At 51.4% G+C, this 20,507-nt stretch overlaps 1 protein-coding gene across 1 annotated transcript; it reads right to left on the bottom strand.

Annotated features, from left to right (window-relative positions):
- Positions 1–519: 519 nt before the first annotated feature.
- On the bottom strand, positions 520–16,584 carry DPEP1 (dipeptidase 1). The gene is made up of 10 exons (XM_060254467.1): positions 16,475–16,584; positions 10,390–10,522; positions 9,077–9,209; positions 7,393–7,543; positions 5,623–5,692; positions 4,530–4,706; positions 3,383–3,467; positions 3,208–3,283; positions 1,302–1,437; positions 520–619 (listed from the first exon to the last, which is right to left on the bottom strand). The coding sequence occupies exons 1-10, from the start codon at positions 16,579–16,581 to the stop codon at positions 530–532; spliced, it is 1,158 nt and encodes a 385-aa protein (XP_060110450.1). The 5' UTR covers positions 16,582–16,584; the 3' UTR covers positions 520–529.
- Between the last annotated feature and the right edge of the window lie 3,923 nt (positions 16,585–20,507).

Here is a 20,507-nt window from a genome sequence, read left to right as displayed (position 1 = left end):
GGCCTTGATGCTCTCTGGGTCACCTGGAGCCAGTCACCTTTCAGCCCAGCCTCCTCCCAGGGTGGCAGTGGAGAAAAGCACTGGGAGAGAGACTCGACTGAGCCCACAACTCCTTAGAAGGAGGCAGCATGACAATGCAGAAGGGAAACAATACAATGGCAATGACTGGATTTGGCTGCCAATATTTTCTTTTACACTCCCCCCCCCCCCCCCCCCGCATGGCCCAATCAAAAATCCAGCATAGGAGCAGAAGGACAGCTGGTTTTTCTGTGTTTCCTACCACAAGAGGTGGGGAGGGGGGGCAAAGGGGGTACAGTGTTGACTGAGGTGTGAGACGCGATTTTATTAATTACATTTTTAGGCCACCCTTCCCTGCAAGTAGCAGGGCTCAGGGCGGCTTATAACAGATGCTGGCTTTGCAGCATGACCTGCTCAGCCGGGGCTTAGTGAGTTTGGGGGCTTCTACAGCAGCCATCAGGCAGGAGAAAGGGCGCCAGCAGAGCAGGCGAATCCGGGACAGAGTGTCCCCCTAGTGAGTTCGGCATGACCCCTGCAGCTCCTCAGATGCAATGGGCACGTCGTCAGGGGAGACAGCTTCCAAAGACATCCTGTCCCGCACCTGGGGAAGGAAAAGAGCCGGGTCGTAAGCAGGGTTGGGGGAGGGGAGAGTGCATGGGTCTTGAGCTGCAGCGGCTCAGCTCCGAGTCCAAGAGAAGAAGGGAGGAGGGGGGCAGAACAGAGCCAGTTTATGCATGAATAAGCTGGGAGGGCTTCTAGTGCCCTGACCCCGCTGGTGGACCTCCTGATGGAACCTGGGGTTTTTTGGCCCCTGTGTGACACAGAGTGTTGGGCTGGAAGGGCCATTGGCCTGATCCAACAGGGCTTCTCTTATGTTCTTCTGTGACACAGAGTGTTGCACTGGAGGGGCCACTGGCCTGATCCAACAGGGCTTCTCTTATGTTCTTATGTGACACAGAGTGTTGGAATGGAGGGGCCACTGGCCTGATCCAACTTGGCTTCTCTTATGTTCTTATGTGACACAGAGTGTTGGACTGGAGGGGCCACTGGCCTGATCCAACCGGGCTTCTCTTATGTTCTTCTGTGACCCAGAGTGTTGGGCTGGAGGGGCCACTGGCCTGATCCAACAGGGCTTCTCTTATGTTCTTCTGTGACCCAGAGTGTTGGGCTGGAGGGGCCACTGGCCTGATCCAACAGGGCTTCTCTTATGTTCTTAATGAAGGCTCTCCTGTGCCGCTCACTCCCTGCACCCCACAGCTGGTGTCTGCTGATCTCCACCTTACCTGCTCCACTTCCCGGAAAACCCGCAGCAGGTTGCCTGCCAGGGCGCCTCTCACTTCACTCTCCGTCCAGTTCCTCCGCAGCAGCTCTGCAATCAAGTCTGGATACTTGGAGACATCCTCCAAGCCAACCGGGACTCTGTGATACCAGAGAACACCCAGGTGAAGCCCCCGGAGCAAGAGCTCGGTCTTCCTTGCCCTGTCCCAGGGAGCCCCAGGAGGAGGGGGGAAGACCCCCACCCCCGGAGTCCGCCCAACGGGCTTCCATCACAAGGACAGATGGGAGGCTCAGCAGGGGGTGGGCCCTGCTGGAGAGGCCAGGAAAGAGAGGCTGCTGGGAGTCCCTCCCCTGGCAGTTTGGGTCTGTCCTCAGGACAGTTCTTATGCCCCTGTAAGCCCTCAGAACTACCTAGAGTCAGAGTTAGAAGGGATCTCCAAGGTTATCAAGTCCAACCCCCTGCACAATGCAGGAAACTCACAAAAACCTCCCACCGCCTATGACACTTGATCCATGCCCTGAAGATGGCAAAAAAAAACCCCTTCCAGGATCCCTGGCCAGACTGTCCTAGAGAAAAATTGCTGCCTGACCCCAAAGTGGGAATCAGCATTTCCCTGGGTGTGTAAGAAAGGGCCACAAGAACTAAGCGCTGATGCAGCCCCTCCTGCCCTCCCTCTCTTGATCTGCCTCATTCACAGGATCAGCCTTGCTGTCAGATAGCCATCTAGCCTCTGCTTGAAAACCTTCGAGGAAGGAGAGCCCACCACCTCCCCAGGAGGAAGCCTGTTCCACTGAGGAAGAAGAATTGAAGAACTGCAGATTTATACCCTGCCCTTCTCTCTGAATCAAAGACTCAAAATGGCTCACAATCTCCTCTGTCTTCTCCCCCCACAACAGACACCCTGTGAGGTGGGTGGGGCTGGAGAGGGCTCTCACAGCAGCTGCCCTTTCAAGGACAACCTCTGCCAGAGCTATGGCTGACCCAAGGCCATTCCTGCAGGTGCAAGTGGAGGAGTGGGAAATCAAACCCGGTTCTCCCAGATAAGAGTCCATGCACTTAACCACTACTTGACTTTCGGTTTTGGTTTCATGGAGGATGGACGTGCTTCTCAGTGGGGAGCAGACCAGACCCTCTGTTCTGGACAGAGAAGGTGCTGTCCACGCACTTAACCACTACACCAAACGAACTGCTGTGTCAGGAAGTTCTTCCTAATGTTATGAACATAGAAAGCCGCCTTATACTGAATCAGACCCTCAGTCCATCCAAGTCAGTCTTGTCTACTCAGACTGGCAGCGGCTCTCCAGGGTCTCAAGCTGAGGTTTTCCACACCTATTTGTCTGGACCCTTTTTAGTTGGAGATGCCGGGGACTGAACCTGGGACCTTCTGCTTCCCTAGCAGATGCTCTACCACTGAGCCACCATCCCTCCCCTAATAACTGAACATATGAAGCTGCCTTCTACTGAATCAGACCCTCCTTCGTCCGTCAAAGTCAGTCTTGTCTACTCAGACTGGCAATGGCTCTCCAGGGTCTCAAGCTGAGGTTTTTCACACCTATTTGTCTGGACCCTTTTTAGTTGGAGATGCCGGGGACTGAACCTGGGACCTTCTGCTTCCCAAGCAGATGCTCTACCTGCTAAACCACCATCCCTCTCCATAAGCTAGAAACTCTTCTGATTTAATTTCAACCTGCTTCTGGTCTGACCTTCAGGGCCCACAGAAAGCGACTCCACCCCATCCTAATATGACAGCAGCCCTTCCTGTCATCAGTCCTGGGTGGCCCTTCAGCAGGCTGTCCCCAGGCAACACGGCCCCCTGTTGCAGGCTCAAGTGCCTCTCGGGCCAGCCGTGCACTGGGGGTGGGGTGGGGAGCTGGCTATTAGGCAGAGCTTGTCTCCCCTCCCCAAGATACCTGCTGACACCATCATAATCTCCTCCAAGTCCGACCGCCTCAGCCCCAGCCACTTGCTTGATGTAGTCCAGGTGATCTGAAGGAAGGAGCAGCAGGAGGTCAAGACGTCCTCTGGATGCTTCAGTTCTCCCCACCCCCCGCCCTGCCCCACCTCCTTCCCTGCTCCCTGACTTACCAGCGACCTGGCTGAGGGTGGCCTTAGAGCTGCAGGACACGTAGTCATTGTAGAAGTTGACCATCACGAGGCCACGGGTCTTTTTCTGGGAGGAGAGGCAGAGGGGCACATTCAGGCAGAGGAGGGGGCATGGCCCCCTCTCCCTTTAGGATTGCCAAGTCTGACTCAAGAAATATCTGGGGACTCTGGGGGTGGAGCCAGGAGCAAAGGTCTGGCAAGCACAATTGAACTCTGAAGGGAGTTCTGGCTCTCACATTCAACAGGACCATGCTCCTTTTGTATGCCTTCCCTCCATTTGGAATAATAAAGGATAGGAGCACCTTTTGGGGGCTCATAAAATTGGACCCCCTGGTCCAATCCTTTTGAAATTTGGTAGGTGTTTTGAGGAGAGTCATCAGATGCTATGCTGAAAGTTTGGTGCCTCTACCTCAAAAAACAGCCCCCTACAGAGCCCCAGATACCTGCAGATCAATTCACCATTATACCCTATGGCAGGGGTGGCCAATGGTAGCTCTCTAGATGTTTTTTGCCTACAACTCCCATCACCCCCAGCCATCTGGCTGGGGGTGATGGGAGTTGTAGGCAAAAAACATCTGGAGAGCTACCATTGGCCACCTCTGCCCTATGGGAACTGGTCTCCATAGGGAATAATGGAGTGCCCAGCAGACATTCCCCCCCCCCCTTGCTTTCTGATAACCCTGAAGCAGGGGGAGGGCCTTCAAACTGGTGGAATCCCCTGCCCCCCCCCCCCCCGGGAGTGGCAGTCCTATTTCCCTTCAAGACCCGGCTCCACCTCTCCTCCTGATTCCACCCAGCCTGGCCGGTCCCTGAACAAGCCATCAAAAGCTGCCTGAATCATTCTAATGAAGAGAGGGTTTTATCTTCTTTGCATCTCCCCCACCTCCAGAGAAGAGAGGGGCCGAACGGGCCAGTAGTCGGGCGCAGCTCTGCAGATAAAGAATGGCTGCCTCAGTTGGGAGAAAGAAAGGAAACAGGCAGGCCAGCTGAAGAGGGTCAAGCCTCCCTAGGAGAAGAGAGCTGGGGTTTCTTTTGCCTGGCCTTCTCATCCTCCAGTCTCCCCCCCCCCCACCACCACCACCCTGTGCCTCTGCCACGAGCCACCCCGCCCCACCCTGGCCTCGCTCACCACCCGGAGGAGCACGTCGTCTGGCACGTTGCGTCGGTGGTGGCAGATGGCATAGGCCGAGGAGTGGCTGAAGATGACTGGTGCTCTGGAGACGTTCAGGGCGTCGTTCATGGTCTCCACAGAGACGTGGGCCAGGTCCGCCATCATGCCCAAGCGGTTCATCTCCACGACCACGCGCTGTGGGGATTGGGAAGGTCATGCCACGGAAACCAGCACCCTTGGGGTGGGGCGGAGGCTGTGTCAGGGTGCCAAGTCCAAATCAAGAAATATCTGGGGACTTTGGGAGCGGAGCCAAGAGACTTTGGGGGTGGGGCCAGGGTGTGACAAGCACGATTGGACTCCGAAGGGAGTTCTGGCCATCACATGGGAGTTCCCCTGCCCCCACCTGGGGATTGGCAACCCTAACACATGGGTGCTCTTACAACTCACAATATATACGTTGAAAGGGCGTCGTGGAAACTGAGCAGAATGCACCCACTCTGTCTCGCACAAGTGTTACCCTGAGCAGGTGGGGGACACGGAATACATAGCAGGGCACCCACGGAGTAGAGGCCTGGCTTGGGAGAAGATGCCCATCTCCCTCAGGTTTGCATCCAGCCCAGAACACAGATCTCTGGACATCTTTGGGCTGAGAATCTGGATTTTCCAAATAGGTAACACTTGTGGGGCTTAATCTGTGTCATTCAGGACAGCTATATTATTTATTTTTTATTTATTTTGTAGGCTTATATTCCACCCTTTCCCGTAAACGGGCTCAAGGCGGATCACAACATAGAAAATAACAATTTAAAAAACCTACAGATCAAAGTTAAAACACCACATTAAAATTAGTAGCGATTGTGTTAGTTTGGGTGGTTAAGAAGCAGGTGATTGCAATGGTTTAGGAAAAAGAAATAACCATTCCTAGAGCATTTCTTCTCCAGTGGTTTTCTCCCTGCGGGGAAGGACTGAATCTTTCATGTAGTTGGTGCAAGCGTGGAAGCAGAGCAGAGACTCCAAGCGGCAAAGCATCCCTCACTCCAGGGGCTGTTCTCCCACCACGGTTGAGCTGCCCCTCTCCTGCCTACCTGCCTGCCCTCTTCCTTCACCTCACCTTCCCGAAGCTGGACAGCCCGTGGTGCACTGGCTCCTCAGCTGTTGTGTCCACCAGCCAGTTGTCAGCCCTGCCAAAGGAAGCATGCCATCAACAAGGAAGGAAGGAAGGAAGGAAGGAAGGAAGGAAGGAAGGAAGGAAGGAAGGAAGGAAGGAAGGAAGGAAGGAAGGAAGGAAGGAAGGAAGGAAGGAAGGAAGAGGGGAGGGATAGTGGCTCAGTGGTAGAGCATCTGCTTGGTAAGCAGAAGGTCCCAGGTTCAATCTCCAGCATCTCCAAGTAAAAAGGGTCCAGGCAAGTAGGCATGAAAAACCTCAGCTTGAGACCCTGGAGAGCCGCTGCCAGTCTGAGTAGACAAGACTGACTTTGATGGACTGAGGGTCTGATTCAGTAGAAGGCAGCTTCATATGTTCTGTTATTAGGGGAGGGACAGTGGCTCAGTGGTAGAGCATCTGCTTGGTAAGCAGAAGGTCCCAGGTTCAGTCCCCAGCATCTCCACCCAAAAAGGGTCCAGGCAAGTAGGCGTAAAAAACCTCAGCTTGAGACCCTGGAGAGCTGCTGCCAGTCTGAGTAGACAGGACTGACTTTGATGGACTGAGGGTCTGATTCAGTAGAAGGCAGCTTCATATGTTCTGTTATTAGGGGAGGGACAGTGGCTCAGTGGTAGAGCATCTGCTTGGTAAGCAGAAGGTCCCAGGTTCAGTCCCCAGCATCTCCACCCAAAAAGGGTCCAGGCAAGTAGGCGTAAAAAACCTCAGCTTGAGACCCTGGAGAGCTGCTGCCAGTCTGAGTAGACAGGACTGACTTTGATGGACTGAGGGTCTGATTCAGTAGAAGGCAGCTTCATATGTTCTGTTATTAGGGGAGGGACAGTGGCTCAGTGGTAGAGCATCTGCTTGGTAAGCAGAAGGTCCCAGGTTCAGTCCCCAGCATCTCCACCCAAAAAGGGTCCAGGCAAGTAGGCGTAAAAAACCTCAGCTTGAGACCCTGGAGAGCTGCTGCCAGTCTGAGTAGACAGGACTGACTTTGATGGACTGAGGGTCTGATTCAGTAGAAGGCAGCTTCATATGTTCTGTTATTAGGGGAGGGACAGTGGCTCAGTGGTAGAGCATCTGCTTGGTAAGCAGAAGGTCCCAGGTTCAGTCCCCAGCATCTCCACCCAAAAAGGGTCCAGGCAAGTAGGCGTAAAAAACCTCAGCTTGAGACCCTGGAGAGCTGCTGCCAGTCTGAGTAGACAGGACTGACTTTGATGGACCGAGGGTCTGATTCAGTATAAGGCAGCTTCATATGTTCATATAAGAGACAGACCCTTCTGTGTCCCTGTCCTGAAGACAGGCCCTCCCCTCTCTTTCTCCCTCCCAAGGGCTGGCCTATGCTCCCCTCTGCCTTCCAATGATCCCATGCATCTTGCATGCAGGATGCGGACCTGCCTGGCCATTGCCTCTTTGGACACAGCCTCTGCAGATGCATGCAAGCCGACTGTGTTTACTCTGCAGCAAGAGAACGCACTCTGCACAGGCTCAGGGGGCATTGTATCTTAAGGCTTTTTTTTTTTTTTGCAGAAAAGGCCCAGCAGGAATTGTCACCATTGCTTCACAGAGGGCTTTTGGGGTAGAAAAAGCCCAGCAGGAACTCATTTGCATGTTAGGCCACACCCCCTGAACCAAGCCAGCCAGAACTGTGTTCCTGTTTGTTCCTGCTCAAAAAAGCCCTGCATCTTTTTCATCTCCTCAACACAAATTACCCCACAACAGAAACCAGCCAGGCCTTACCAGGGAGTGTTGCAGCTGTGTGTGAGGGTCATGTAGCGGACCCCCAGCTGGTAGAAGGTGCGCAGGACACCCAGGCTGCTGTCAATGGAGTGCCCGCCCTCCACACCAATCAGGCTGGCCACGTGGCCTGTGCGGAAGGCTTCCTCAATCCCTGCAAGGCAAGCATTTCAGGTGGGCCCACAGCCAAGCCCACCCTGGGCTGAGAGAAGGGGCATGGGAGGGGGGGTGCCCCTGTGAAACATCTGCAGACTTCTCTTCTTGCCTGGCCTCTGCCTCCCCCTCCCCATGTCACTGGATTCCACGTGGAAGAGGAGGCTGGTCGCTCCAGAAAAGGGTAGAAGGGAGAGTTTTGGCAAAGGCTGCTTCTCCTGACACTGCCTTGCGATGAGGGGAAAGGTGGCATCTGCTGAATCATCCCTTCTGCCCCACTATAAAAGGTTAAAACCAGGGCTTTTTTTGTAGAATAAGCCCAGCAGGAATTCTTTTGCATATTAGGCCATATCCCCTGATACCAAGCCAGTCGGAACTCTGTTCCTGTGTGTTTCTGCTCAAAAAAAGCCCTGGTTAATGCACACGGGGCCCTTTAGCTTGGAGAAATGTGGACTGCGGGGTGACATGAGAGAGGTTGACAAGATTCTGCATGGGATGGAGAAGGAGTCCTTTTCTCCCTTTCTCACAATGCAAGGACTCATGGGCACTCAATGAAATTGCTGAGCAGTTGGATTAGAATGGATAAAAGGAAGTCCTTCTTCACCCAAAGGGTGATTAACATGTGGAATTCACTGCCACAGGAGGTGGTGGTGGCTGCAAGCATAGCCAGCTTCAAGAGGGGATTGGATAAAAATATGCAGCACAGGTCCATCAGTGGCTATTAGCCACAGTATGTATATGTGTGTGTGTGTATACACACACACACACATATTGGCCACTGTGTGGCACAGAGTGTTGGACTGGATGGGCCACTGGCCTGATCCAACAGGGCTTCTCTTATGTTCTTATGTGACACAGAGTTTTAGACTTGATTGGCCTCTGGCCTGATCCAACAGGGCTTCCCTTATGTTCTTATGTGACACAGAGTGTTGGACTGGAGGGGCCACTGGCCTGATCCAACAGGGCTTCTTTGATGTTCTTATGTGACACAGAGTGTTGGACTGGATGGGGCATTGGCCTGATCCAACAGGGCTTCTTTGATGTTCTTATGTGATACAGAGTGTTGGACTGGATGGGCCACTGGCCTGATCCAACAGGGCTTCTCTGATGTTCTTATGTGACACAGAGTGTTGGACTGGATGGGGCATTGGCCTGATCCAACAGGGCTTCTTTGATGTTCTTATGTGATACAGAGTGTTGGACTGGATGGGCCACTGGCCTGATCCAACAGGGCTTCTCTTATGTGACACAGAGCGTTGGACTGGATGGGCCATTGGCCTGATCCAACAGGGCTTCTCTTATGTTCTTATGCCCTGTGCAGAAACTGGCAGTTTTGCCAGCCTTCATGTTCAGGGTGGGAAGCAACCATCACAGCTAATAATGGCACAAAAGTCAGGTCCCCAGAGATGGCCAGGAGGCTGTGAAGGGAACCCTTTCTGTGGCACAGCTGATCCAATCGGCACCTCTCCTAGACTTAGGAGCCAGGACCCTGGGAAACCCCTCCCCCATCTGTGCCCTCTCCCCTCTCCCTCACCTGCACTGTTGGTGACACATGTTAAGGCTTCCGGGTACTGAAGACACATTCGGTGGATGACATCTATCTGCTCCAGAGTTCGTTTCACAGCATCCTTGTTCTGGGTCTCGCAGGGCACGTAGGCTGCCCAGAACTGACAGTGAGGGAGCAAAAAGAGAGTCTCTGGGGTAAGCTCAAAAACAAACACGCCTGTCTGGCACTTGAGCATGGAATCCTAGAGTTGGAAGGGACCTCCAGGGTCATCTAGTCCAGCCCCCTGCACAATGCAGGGAATTCACAAAGGCCTCCTCCCCACAGACATCCCCAGTGAGCCATGCTCCAGGCCCAGAAGATGGCAAAAATATTCCTGGTCAAACTGGCCTGGAGAAAAATTGCTGACTGACCCCAAAGTAGCCATCAGCATTTCCCTGGGTGTGTAAGAAGGGTTCACAAGAACTGAGCACTGATGCAGCCCTTCCTGCCCTCCTTCTCATGATCTGCCTAAATTCACAGGATCTTCATTGCTGTCAGGTGGCCATCTAGCCTCTGCTTGAAAACCTCCAAGGAAGGAGACCCCACCACTTCCCGAGGAGTTGCATCAGTGCTTAGTTCTCATGGTCAGGCAGCAATTTTCTTCTAGGCCAGTTTGGCCAGGGATCCTGGAGGTTTTTGCCATCTTCTGGGCATGGAGCCTGCAGGGGTCCCTTGGGATGTTTGGTGTGGGAGGGGGGAGGTGTTTGTGAGTTCCCTGAATGGTGCAGGGGGTTGGACTAGGTGACCCTGGAGGCCCCTTCCAACTCTAGGATTCTAAACCTGTTTCGGACCCCAAAGTGGCGAACAGCATTTCCCTGGGTGTGTAAGAAAGGATCATGAGGCAAACTCAGCACGGATGCAGCCCTCCCTCTCATGATCTGCCCAAGTTCACAGCATTGCCACAGCCATTGGGTGGGGTGACACGATATCCTGGCACACCCATAAGCATTTGTACCATTCGGAAGGGAAACTCTTGTCCGTTGGATGTTAACAAGTATCTCAGCCAACTAACTTTAAGAACAATCTTGTAAAGGCAGGAAGGTGATGCTTGAGAGCAGAAAGCAGGCCTGCTGCATTCTTGGCCCCACAAAATGTTTTTCCTGGTATGCACAGGCAGCCAGAAAGCAGCCCAAATACACAGCAAAAATTTGGTTTTGTTTCATTTTTTGAAGACTGGAAATGTGTTTTTAAAAGTGGGTTTAAGCCATTTGCAAAATGTCTGCCTGGAAAGACCGCCACACGTGTGCCCCTTTCTGCATCTCTGTGCCTCCCTTCTGCACCCTCCCAGGCCATGCCCCTACCTGTGCCCCCACATGCCCTGTCTTCAGCTTGGGGAGGTTGGTGTGGGTGCCTCGGAGCTGAGACAGGTTAGCCGCCGGCAAGGAGAGCTGGTTGTCGAATCTGTTGAAGAGCTGCCAGGGTAAGTCGTTGTGCCTGGAAGGACCAGAGAGAGCCAGTTGCTGAGCGAGAGCCAAGCTGGGCATTGGCTCCCCATGCCTTCAAACCCACAGCAGTCTCCACAGGACTGGGGACCAGCAGCTGCTTCTGCATCTCATAGCATGTCAAACACCTGCTCATTTATTCGAGAGAGGTTGTGGTTCGAGAGTGTGGATCGTCTAGATGCATCTCTCTTTGCCAAATACCTGAAGTGTAGATGACTGAGGAAGGCAATGGCAAACCACCCCATAAAAAGTCTGCCATGAAAACGACATCACCCCATAGGTTGGTAAAGACTCTGTGCTTGCACAGGGGACGACCTTTGCCTTTAAAGTCTAGTGCAACCTCTTGTCATATTCTTCTTCTCTGACACCCAGTGGTGGACTGGGTCTAAAAATATTGGTTGCCAGGAGACAAAGGGGGCCCACCCACAACTATAAGGCTATCATTTAATTTTTTATAAGAAATAAATTTTTCAAAAAAAAAAACGTAAGTGGGAAAAAGGTACAATTAAAACTTCTGCGAAATAAATGTATATATATATATTTGGTAATTACAGTGTACATATATCGTACATTTTACTGGCAGTATGCAGTAGATATGAAATGTAAATACAGGTTGCATTTTCCCCGGGGAGCTGATCTCTGCCAGCTGGAGATCAGTTGTAAAACCGAGAAATCCTCAGGCGGCACCTGGAGGCTGGCAACCCTAAATATAATGTAAATTTTAGTTGCATTACAGTAATATTGGTGCAGAGTGTTAAAGCTGCAGTACTACAGTCCTAAGCTCTGCTCACGACCTGAGTTCGATCCCCAGCGGAAGCTGGGCTTTCAGGTAGCCGGCTTGAGGTTGACTCAGTCTTCCATCCTTCCGAGGTGGGTTAAATGAGTGTCCAGCTTGCTGGGGGGAAAGTGGAGATGACTGGGGAAGGCAAAGGCAAACCACCTCGTAAAAAGTCTGCCGTGAAAATGTTGTGAAAGCAACGTCACCCGAGTTGGAAAGGAACGACTGGTGCTTGCACAGGGGACCTTTCCTTCCTTTCCCGAATGTTTAACGGGATCTACTTCATCAGGGGCCAACTTGCCAGTCTGCCACTGCTGATGCCCTTTTCCAGGGCAGGGCTCTTTTTTTGGCTACGACAGTTTGGGGCTCACAGCTTTGGACTGCCTGCTCTGGGAGGCTTTTCCTTCGGTCAGTGGCCTCTCCGCTTGTAAATTAGCTTCAAAGCAGGTGGGACTCTGCCAGAATAGAGAGAGTGCCCCACTAGGGCTGCCAATCCCCAGGTGGGGGCAGGGGATCCCCTGGCTTGGAGGGCCTCCCCCCGCTTCAGGGTCATCGGAAAACGGGGGGGGGGGAATGTCTGCTGGGCACTCCATTATTCCCTATGAAGACCGATTCCCATAGGGTAGAATGGAGAATTGATCTACAGGTATCTGGGGCTCCAGGGGGGCTGTTTTTTGAGGTAGAGGCACCAAATTTACAGCATCACATCTGGTGCCTCTCCTCAAAACACCTTCCAAGTTTCAAAAAGATTGGACCATTGGGTCCAATTCTATAAGCCCCCAAAGAAAGTGCTCCTATCCTTCATTATTTCCAATGGACAGTGCGGTCCCTTTCAATGCGACAGCCAGAACTCCCTGTGGAGTTCAATTGTGCTTGTCACAACCTTGGTCCTGGCTCCACCCCCAAAGTCTCTTGGCTCCACCCCCAAAGTTCCCAGATATTTCTTGAGTCGGACTTGGCAACCCGATGCCCCACAACCTCTGCTTTTGGTGCCTTGAGAATCAATCAATCAACCTTTAATGGCATGTAAAAACAGGTTAAAAGAACAATGGGTTGAAAAACAGAAAATAGGTTAAAATACTGGACATCAGGATTAAAGTACATTTACATAAGGTCACAGTTAAATGGGACAACAAAACTGTTCCTTGTCTTGACGAATCATTTTGGCCCAGTACAGAAATAAGGCAGTGTTTACAGTTATGTCAGGAGTAACATCCTTCAAAAGAAACTGGACCTTATCTGGATCAGCCAGACCCATCTTATTTAAAAGAATAGGATCCAAAAATCGACCACGAATACTTAGATAAAAGGGACAATACAGGAGAATATGTGAGATGGTTTCAATAGATCCAGACTTACATGGACATAGTCTGGCCGGGTAGGGTATGTTGTGATATCTACCATATAAAACTGCTGAGTGATGGCATAACATCAAATCTTGCCAATGAAAAGGCCCTACGCTGTTGAGGACTTTGCAAAGAATAGAGATAGGAAGCCATATGGCCAACATCAAACGAAAACCCTAGACTCACGGGAGAACAAGTTTTATTAGCGGCGCTGTGGAGATTTTGTAATTCAATATCCAGAATTCTGACTTTAATCATACGAAATGCCTCTGTTTGTGAGAGCATGGATAATGCCATCTATAATACGATTATGGAACTATCTAAACTGGCAGAACCAGCGCCAAACAATTCTATTGCTGCCAGATATATTTAATGTAATTTGAATTATGTATTTTAACTTAATCAACTGGTTTTTATGTCTAATTTCTTTTAATTGTTAAACTTAAAGTTTTACCTATTTATGTTAACTGTGTGAAATGTTGTTAGCTGCCCTGAGCCGCCTAGGCGGGGAGGGTGGGATATAAATAAAATCTATTATTATTATTATTATTATTATTATTATTATTATGACTCTAAAGATAAACCAACAGTGCTAATCTTTTTCTCGATGGAGTCTAGCCAATTAGAGTAACTAGATTCTGAGAGCATTTGAAAGATGAGACTGGAAGGATCGAAGTTATAGTGTATTCGCAACCAATATTTAACAGTTAAGAGCCATGCCCTAGTTTCAAGTGGGACCTGCCCCGATTCTAGGCATAGGGCTGCATAAGGCACACAACATGGCATTCCCAAAATTTTACGAAGAAATTTGGCTTGGATGCGTTCCAAGGAATAATCAAACGCACCAATCCATAATGGCACACCATATAGTAGTTGCGCACATGTTTTGGCCTTAAAAACCTTGAGAATACCAGGGCCCTCTCCCATTCCCAACGGAGGAGGCCTCAGCTGCTCTCTCTGCCTCTGTTTCGCAGGCCTTGCAGAAGGAAGGGGTGTGTGTGCTTGGGGTGGGGTCTGCATTGCCTCAGCCGGGGTTGCTTGCTTTTTGACAATACTGCTTAAGGTGTAAATGGGGCTTAAGTAGGGTTGCCGTCCAATTCTAGAAATATCTGGGGACTTTGGGGGTGGAGCCAGGAGACATTGGGGCGGAGCCAGGAGAAAGGGTGTGACAAGCATCATTGAACTCCAAAGGGAGGCCTGGTGATCACACCTTTTAAATAACTTCCCTCCATTGGAAATAGGGTTGCCAAGTTCAATTCAAGCAATATCTGGGGATTTTGGGGGTGGAGCCAGGAGACATTGGGGGTGGAGCCAGGAAAAAGGGTGTGACAAGCATCATTGAACTCCAAAGGGAGTCCTGGACATCACATTTGAAGGGAATGTGCTCCTTTTAAGTGCCATCCTTCCATAGGAAATAATGAAGGATAGGGGCACCTTCTTTTGGGGTTCATAGAACTGGACCCCCTGGTCCAATTCTTTTGAAACTTGAATGGTGTTTGGGGGGGGCACCAAATGCTATGCTGAAAATTTGGTGCCTCTGCCTCAAAAAACAGCCCCCCCTCGAGCCACAGATACCTGTGGATCAATTCTCCATTATTTTCTATGGGAATAAGTCTCCCCAGGGAATAACGGAGTGCCCAGCAGACACTTCCCCCCCCCTCTCCCCACTTTCTGATGACCCTGAAACAGGGGGGAGGGCCTTCAAACCGGAGGATCCCCTGCCTCCACCTGGGAATTTGCCACCCTAGACAGTGCTGGGGCCGTTTCCTTAAGGCCCCTAAACCAGCCTCTTCAGGAGGGGAAAGGCACTCTGTGCATGCTCAGAGGCACATATACACAGCTCTCCCATTCCTCGAAAGCTCAGCACAGACCTGCCTTCTGCCCAACCCACTCGGGGCCCCCTAAGGGAGGACCTTGAGAGCAAAGCCCCCAGCTGGCCTGGCCCGCCCCCCTTCTGCCTTATCCCAGGGCCTGCCCAGAGCTTGCCAAGCACTCGATGGCGCCAAGGACAGTCTCTCAGCCCTCGCTGTCTAATGATTAACCTCCTGAGCAGATCCACCCGGTGCCAAAGCCACAGCTCAGGAACCACAGTGAGCCCAAGGGAGGAAGAACAGCTGCGCTACATAGGGTTGCCAATCCCCAGATGGGGGCAGGGGATCCTCTGCTTTGGAGGCCCTCCCCCCACTTCAGGGTCATCAGAAAGTGGGGGGAGGGGAGGGAATGTCTGCAGGGCACTCCATTATCCCCTAAAGAGACCGATTCCCATAGGGTATAATGGAAAATTGATCTGCGGGTTTTTGGGGCTCTGGGGGGCTGATTTTAGAAGTAGAGGCACCAAATTTATAGCATAGCATCCAGTGCCTCTCCTCAGAATACCCTCCAAGTTTCAAAAAGATTGGACCAGGGGGTCCAGTTCTATGAACCCCTAAAGAAGGTGCCCCTACCCGTCGTTATTTCCAGTGGAGGGGAGGCATTTAAAAGGTGTTTGGTCCCTTTAAGTGTGATGGCCAGAACTCCCTTTGGATTTCAATTATGCTTGTCACAGCCTTGATCTTGGCTCCACCCCCAAAGTCTCCTGGCCCCACCCCCAAAGTCCCCAGATATTTCTTGAATCGGACCTGGCAACCCTAATGCCAAATCAGACCCAAGGCTTGGTCCATTGAGTGCAGCACTTTGGTTCTCACAGCAGCCATGCAGATGCCTCTGGAAGGGCAGGGAAGCCCAAGGGTGACTCTTGCTGCCTCCCCCCTGCCCCCAACTCCAGCACTGGTATTCAGTGGGCTACCGCCTAGGAGGTGGCTCATAACCAGGCTGAGTCAACTTGGCTTTGGAGGAGTCTGATATAAGCAAGGGCTCTTTCAGAATAGGGTTGCCAGCCTCCAGGTGGTGCCTGGAGATCTCCCACTTTTACAGCTGATCTCCAGCTGGCAGAGATCAGTTCTCCTGGAGAATACGGCTGCTTGGAAGGGTGGAATCTCTAGGGCATTGTCCCCTGATGAGGTCCCTCCCCAAACCTCACCCTCTCCCAGATCCACCTCCAAAGTCTCCAGGTATTTTCCAACACAGATCTAGCACCCCTATGAAGGCCACCCCCCACCGTCAAGGATTCTGGAGTTCACAGGACGGGATCGACATGTCTTTTGAGGGGGGACAAAATTTAAAAAATGATGCCCCCTTATGGGCCCATTCCATCTTATGGACCCATAGAATAGAATGGACTCCATACCCAATTTGGCGCCCCTCCTCAGGCGGCACCTGGGGTAAGCACCCCCTCTGCCCCTCCCTAGATCCAGCCCTGATTGGTCACGAGCGCTCAGGACTCTGGGGGTCTGGTGATTCCAACGCACAGCAAGTACCACCTGGGCCTTTCCTTGGGGCTGGACTCCTGCTTGCCAGCAAAATAATTCCTCTCTGGCTTTGGAGAACAAAGATGGCCAGCCGAGGAAGCTCCACTAAGTTGCCCGAGACACTGGAACAGCTAAAGTGGAGTCCAAGAGCGCTTTAGACACCAACCAGATCGTCAAGCTATGAGCTTTCGAGAGTGGCATGCACTTCAGAGAGAAGTCTACATCTAGACAGCTGCTACACCCAGGCCACATCTGGACATCTACCTGACCCAGCCAGATGCACAACCTGGAACTTGCTGCGTGTGAAAGGAGAGAATGTAGTGAAGCTTTTCTCAGCGCCTACAACACCCCTGCTTGCTTTCTTCCTTGCAGTCATAAAACCCAGACATGGCCAGCCACATGCTCCCCAGCCCCCCCCCCAGGGGAGACTCCCCAAGGGAAGGCCCTGGGTCTGACGGAGAGGGTCTTCTTACCCATCGATGACTGGAGCAGTGCTCATGATCCTCTGGGCCTCCAGCAGAAAAGGGTCTGCAGAGCAGAGGGAGAGGCCCGAGAGGAGAAAGCAGCTGAGCAGCAGCATTCTGGCGAGGATCCGGAGAGGTGTAGATGACTGGGGACGATGACTTTGCGATATCTGCTTCTGGTCCCAAGAGAGATGGCTCCTTTCGATTCCTGCCCCAAACTCTGCCAGGCAGGTGTGGATTGTGGCCCCTGCATGCCACCTCAGGGACAATAAATACCTGCTTGGGAGGAGCCAGGATGCAAGCTCAGCTGGCAGAATTCCCACCGCCTGGCACACAAGGGTGACATTGCGGGATGGAGCTCTGGCCTCCTCACCTCCAGCAGGGAAGGTGTATTTCCAGGGTGGAGTTTCTTCAGTTTGCTTTGAGGAGACAGGCACACATGAGGCCCCCCTCCCAGAGCATCAAGGCCCACATTGCCTACTCAGGCTGGCAGCTGCTCTCCTGGGGTCAGGCAGAGGTCTTCTCTTCCACATCACCTGCTGGCTGGTACTTCGAACCGGAAACGCTGCCAGGGATTGAACCTGGAACTTTCTGCATGCCAAGCAAAGGCTCTGCCACTGAGCCCCCAGGGCCCCCGACAAACCTTCACGCAAGGGCCCTGGACCCCTGAGCCAAACAGCACAGCAGCTGGGCCAGAGCGCTCAGTGATGTGTGGTTACTTAAAATTATATAAAAGTAAGTCATCGCTGGACTTACTTTATATAACCACACATCATATAAGAAGCAACGTCTGGCTTTCTATCATTTTTATTCCTGGGTAAGCAACTTTGGATGGTGTTACTTCACAATCAGTGATACTAGATAATTAGATATTATTAGATATTAGATATTAGAGTGGTAAAGCTGCAGTACTGCAGCCTGAGCTCTCTGCTCACGACCTGAGCTTGATCCCGGCAGAAGCTGGGTTCAGGTAGCTGGCTCCAGGTTGACTCAGCCTTCCGTCCTTCTGAGGTCAGTAAAAGGAGTACCCAGCTTGCTGTGTGTGTGCGTGGGGGGGGGAGCGTAGATGACTGGGGAAGGCAGTGGCAACCCACCCTGTAAAAAAGTCTGCCGTGGAAACGTCGTGATGTGACGTCACCCCAGAGTCGGAAATGACTGCTGCTTGCACAGGGACTACCTACCTTTTTAAAAAGCAACTTTTGATGGTGTCACCTCACAGCCAGTGATATTAGATACTCTGTACCAGAGAACCATTAATGTGAATATTCTGATATGTGGGTGAAGTTTTCAGGAATATCCAGCTATGACTTATTTTATATAATTTTAAGTAACCACACATTATATAAGAAGCAACACTTGGCTTTCTATCATTTTTATTCCTGGATGTGTGTCTTTGTACATTTCATATATTGACCTCTGAGAAAGGCCCTGAGGGGCCAAAACATGGATAGTTATTGTGGTGATTGGAAGTCCATCAAATATATATGTGAAATTGTATATTTACGAATTTTATGCAGTCTGATAGTCAGACAATATATTTTAAAATTCATTTTTGTATATGCTTTATATTATATGTTATACATTTATATGAATTGTGCTATCGGCAGCTTGGCCTTTTATTACATTGTTTAGGTTTGGGTTGAATCCCCCCCCCCCCTTCTTTGTTCTTTATTGCATTTTATGGCACGCACGGCCTGGCCTGACGAGGCCTCATTTATATCAGATCTGGCCTTCATGAGTCTAGATCACTGACAGCATGTGCTATGATTTCTCTTTCTCCATAGGAGGTGGATCGTAGGTCAGATATAGTGAAGGCCGTTGCTGTCCGCAGGGTGCAGCAAAGAGACCCACCGTGCTGTAGCCCAGAGCCGAGAAAGCCATGGCTCTCACTGAGGACAGCTGAACATCTTTTGGGCCAGGGATCACCAGTAGATTTGGGTCTTCTGAATGCAGAGCTCCTTGGGGGACCATACCGGGAGAGGTGGTCTGGCAGGTACGTTGCTCCCAGACCATTCAGAGCCAATTTGGTGTAGTGGTTAAGTATGTAGACTCCTATCTGGGAGAACCAGGTTTGATTCCCCACTCCTCCACTTGCAGCTGCTGGAATGGCCTTGGGTTAGCCAGAGCTCTGGCAGAGTTGTCCTTGAAAGGGCAGCTACTGTGAGAGATCTCTCAGCCCACCCACCTCACAGGGTGTCTGTTGTGGGAGAGGAAGGGAAAGGAGATTGTGAGCCGCTCTGAGACTCTTTGGAGTGGAGGGCAGAGTATAAATCCAATATCTTCATCTACCTCACAGGGTGTCTGTTGTGAGGAGGGTGGAAGGGAAAGGAGATTGTGAGCCGCTCTGAGACTCTTCGGAGTGGAGGGCAGGGTATAAATCCAATATCTTCATCTACCTCACAGGGTGTCTGTTGTGGGGGAGGAAGGGCAAGGAGATTGTGAGCCGCTCTGAGACTCTTCGGAGTGGAGGGCAGGATATAAATCCAATATCTTCATCTACCTCACAGGGTGTCTGTTGTGGGGGGGGAAGGTAAAGGAGATTGTAAGCCGCTCTGAGTCTCTGATTCAGAGAGGAGTGGGGTATAAATCTGCAGTCATTGTCGTCGTCGTCGTCGTCGTCTTCTTCTTCTTCTTCTTCTTCTTCTTCTTCTTCTTCTTCTTCTTCTTCTTCTTCTTCTTCTTCTTCTTCTTCTTCTTCTTCTTCTTCTTCTTCTTCTTCTTCTTCTTCTTCTTCTTCTTCTTCTTCTTCTTCTTCTTCTTCTTCTTCCCTTAAAGGTCAGAACAAAAATGGTGAAGTGGACCTGGGACTCAGCTTGGAGCCAGTGCTGCTGGCAAAGCCCTGGCTGAATATGTGCTGCCATTGGGGTACCTGTGAGTGCCCATGCCACTGAGTTCTGAACAAGCTGCAGTTTCTGGGGCAGCTTCAAGGGCAGCCCTGCGTAGAACTGCTTAAAACTGTCCACGTATAAATGGCCCTGACTTGGGTAGCCCAATCTGTACTATCTGGAAGCTACTCAGGGCTGGTCCTGGGTGGGACCATTTGGGTGGGAGACCCCTGAGGAAGCAGGCAGCAGCAAAGCACCTCTGAGAACCCTCCAGGGTCACTGTAAGTCAACTGTGACTTGCTGGGGGAAAAGCGTAAAGGAGCCACATGTGAGATGCAGGCACCCACTCGTCTCCGAAGGGGCACCCTACGGGCACCTTTTCTTCCCTGGGCATTTGGATGGGGAGGAGTTCTACCAGATGCTTAGCAACCTGTCCCTCCTTGCACTAGTGAAATGGCTGTCCAGCAGGAGGGAAGGTAAGACCCCTCTCTGCTTCAGGCCTTGCAGAATCATCTGCCAGCGGAGAATACTGACACATCTGTTTCCTTCCATCCAAATGAGGTAAAGCCCTGTGGCTTTGCCCCAGATTTCTTGCCGCTTGCATGGGAAAGCAGCAGGTGCTTAACACTTAAGATACAACGAGATAAACATTAGCCAAGTGAACACACAGACATTGAGCACTGAGGCCGGCAGCTGCCAGGGGGGACAGAGGGCATAGAGCCAATGTCCCTCAGAAATAGGCCATTCCCCCCTCTCTGAATTCCTCAACTTTCATGGGAGATGGAGAGAAAAAGCCTGGCCCTTTTCATTGTGGAAATACAAGGGGAAACGTGCAAGCAATTTCCCACAAGATCTCCTGTGAAGGATTGAGGTCATGAAAACTGCAAGGTGCCTGGGGTTGGAAGTTAATTTCACTTTTCTCCAATGCCATCTTCTTATTTGTCCCTTCTCACCACCTTTTCTCCTTTTGCTTGGTTTGTTTCCGTTTTCTTTCACGTCCACAAGGCCAAAATGGAATGCAGAGCAGAGAATAGGGATGGGATTTGTTCTGTAGTGGCTGCATAAAAGATGGGAGGGGGCTGGAAGCAGAGAAATCCACGCCCACTTCCGCTTAGCCTGGGATCCGTTTTTCAGCATCAGTTGCAAAGCACCTTGCTGTCACCTGCTTGTGGAGGAGAACTTTGAGCATGCGCAGAATGATTTCTCCTGACCTGTGA

This window comes from Heteronotia binoei, chromosome 14 (genome assembly GCF_032191835.1).
Source record: "Heteronotia binoei isolate CCM8104 ecotype False Entrance Well chromosome 14, APGP_CSIRO_Hbin_v1, whole genome shotgun sequence".
In the NCBI taxonomy this organism is placed as follows: domain Eukaryota; kingdom Metazoa; phylum Chordata; class Lepidosauria; order Squamata; family Gekkonidae; genus Heteronotia; species Heteronotia binoei.
This window is presented reverse-complemented; position numbering and strand designations above follow the sequence as displayed.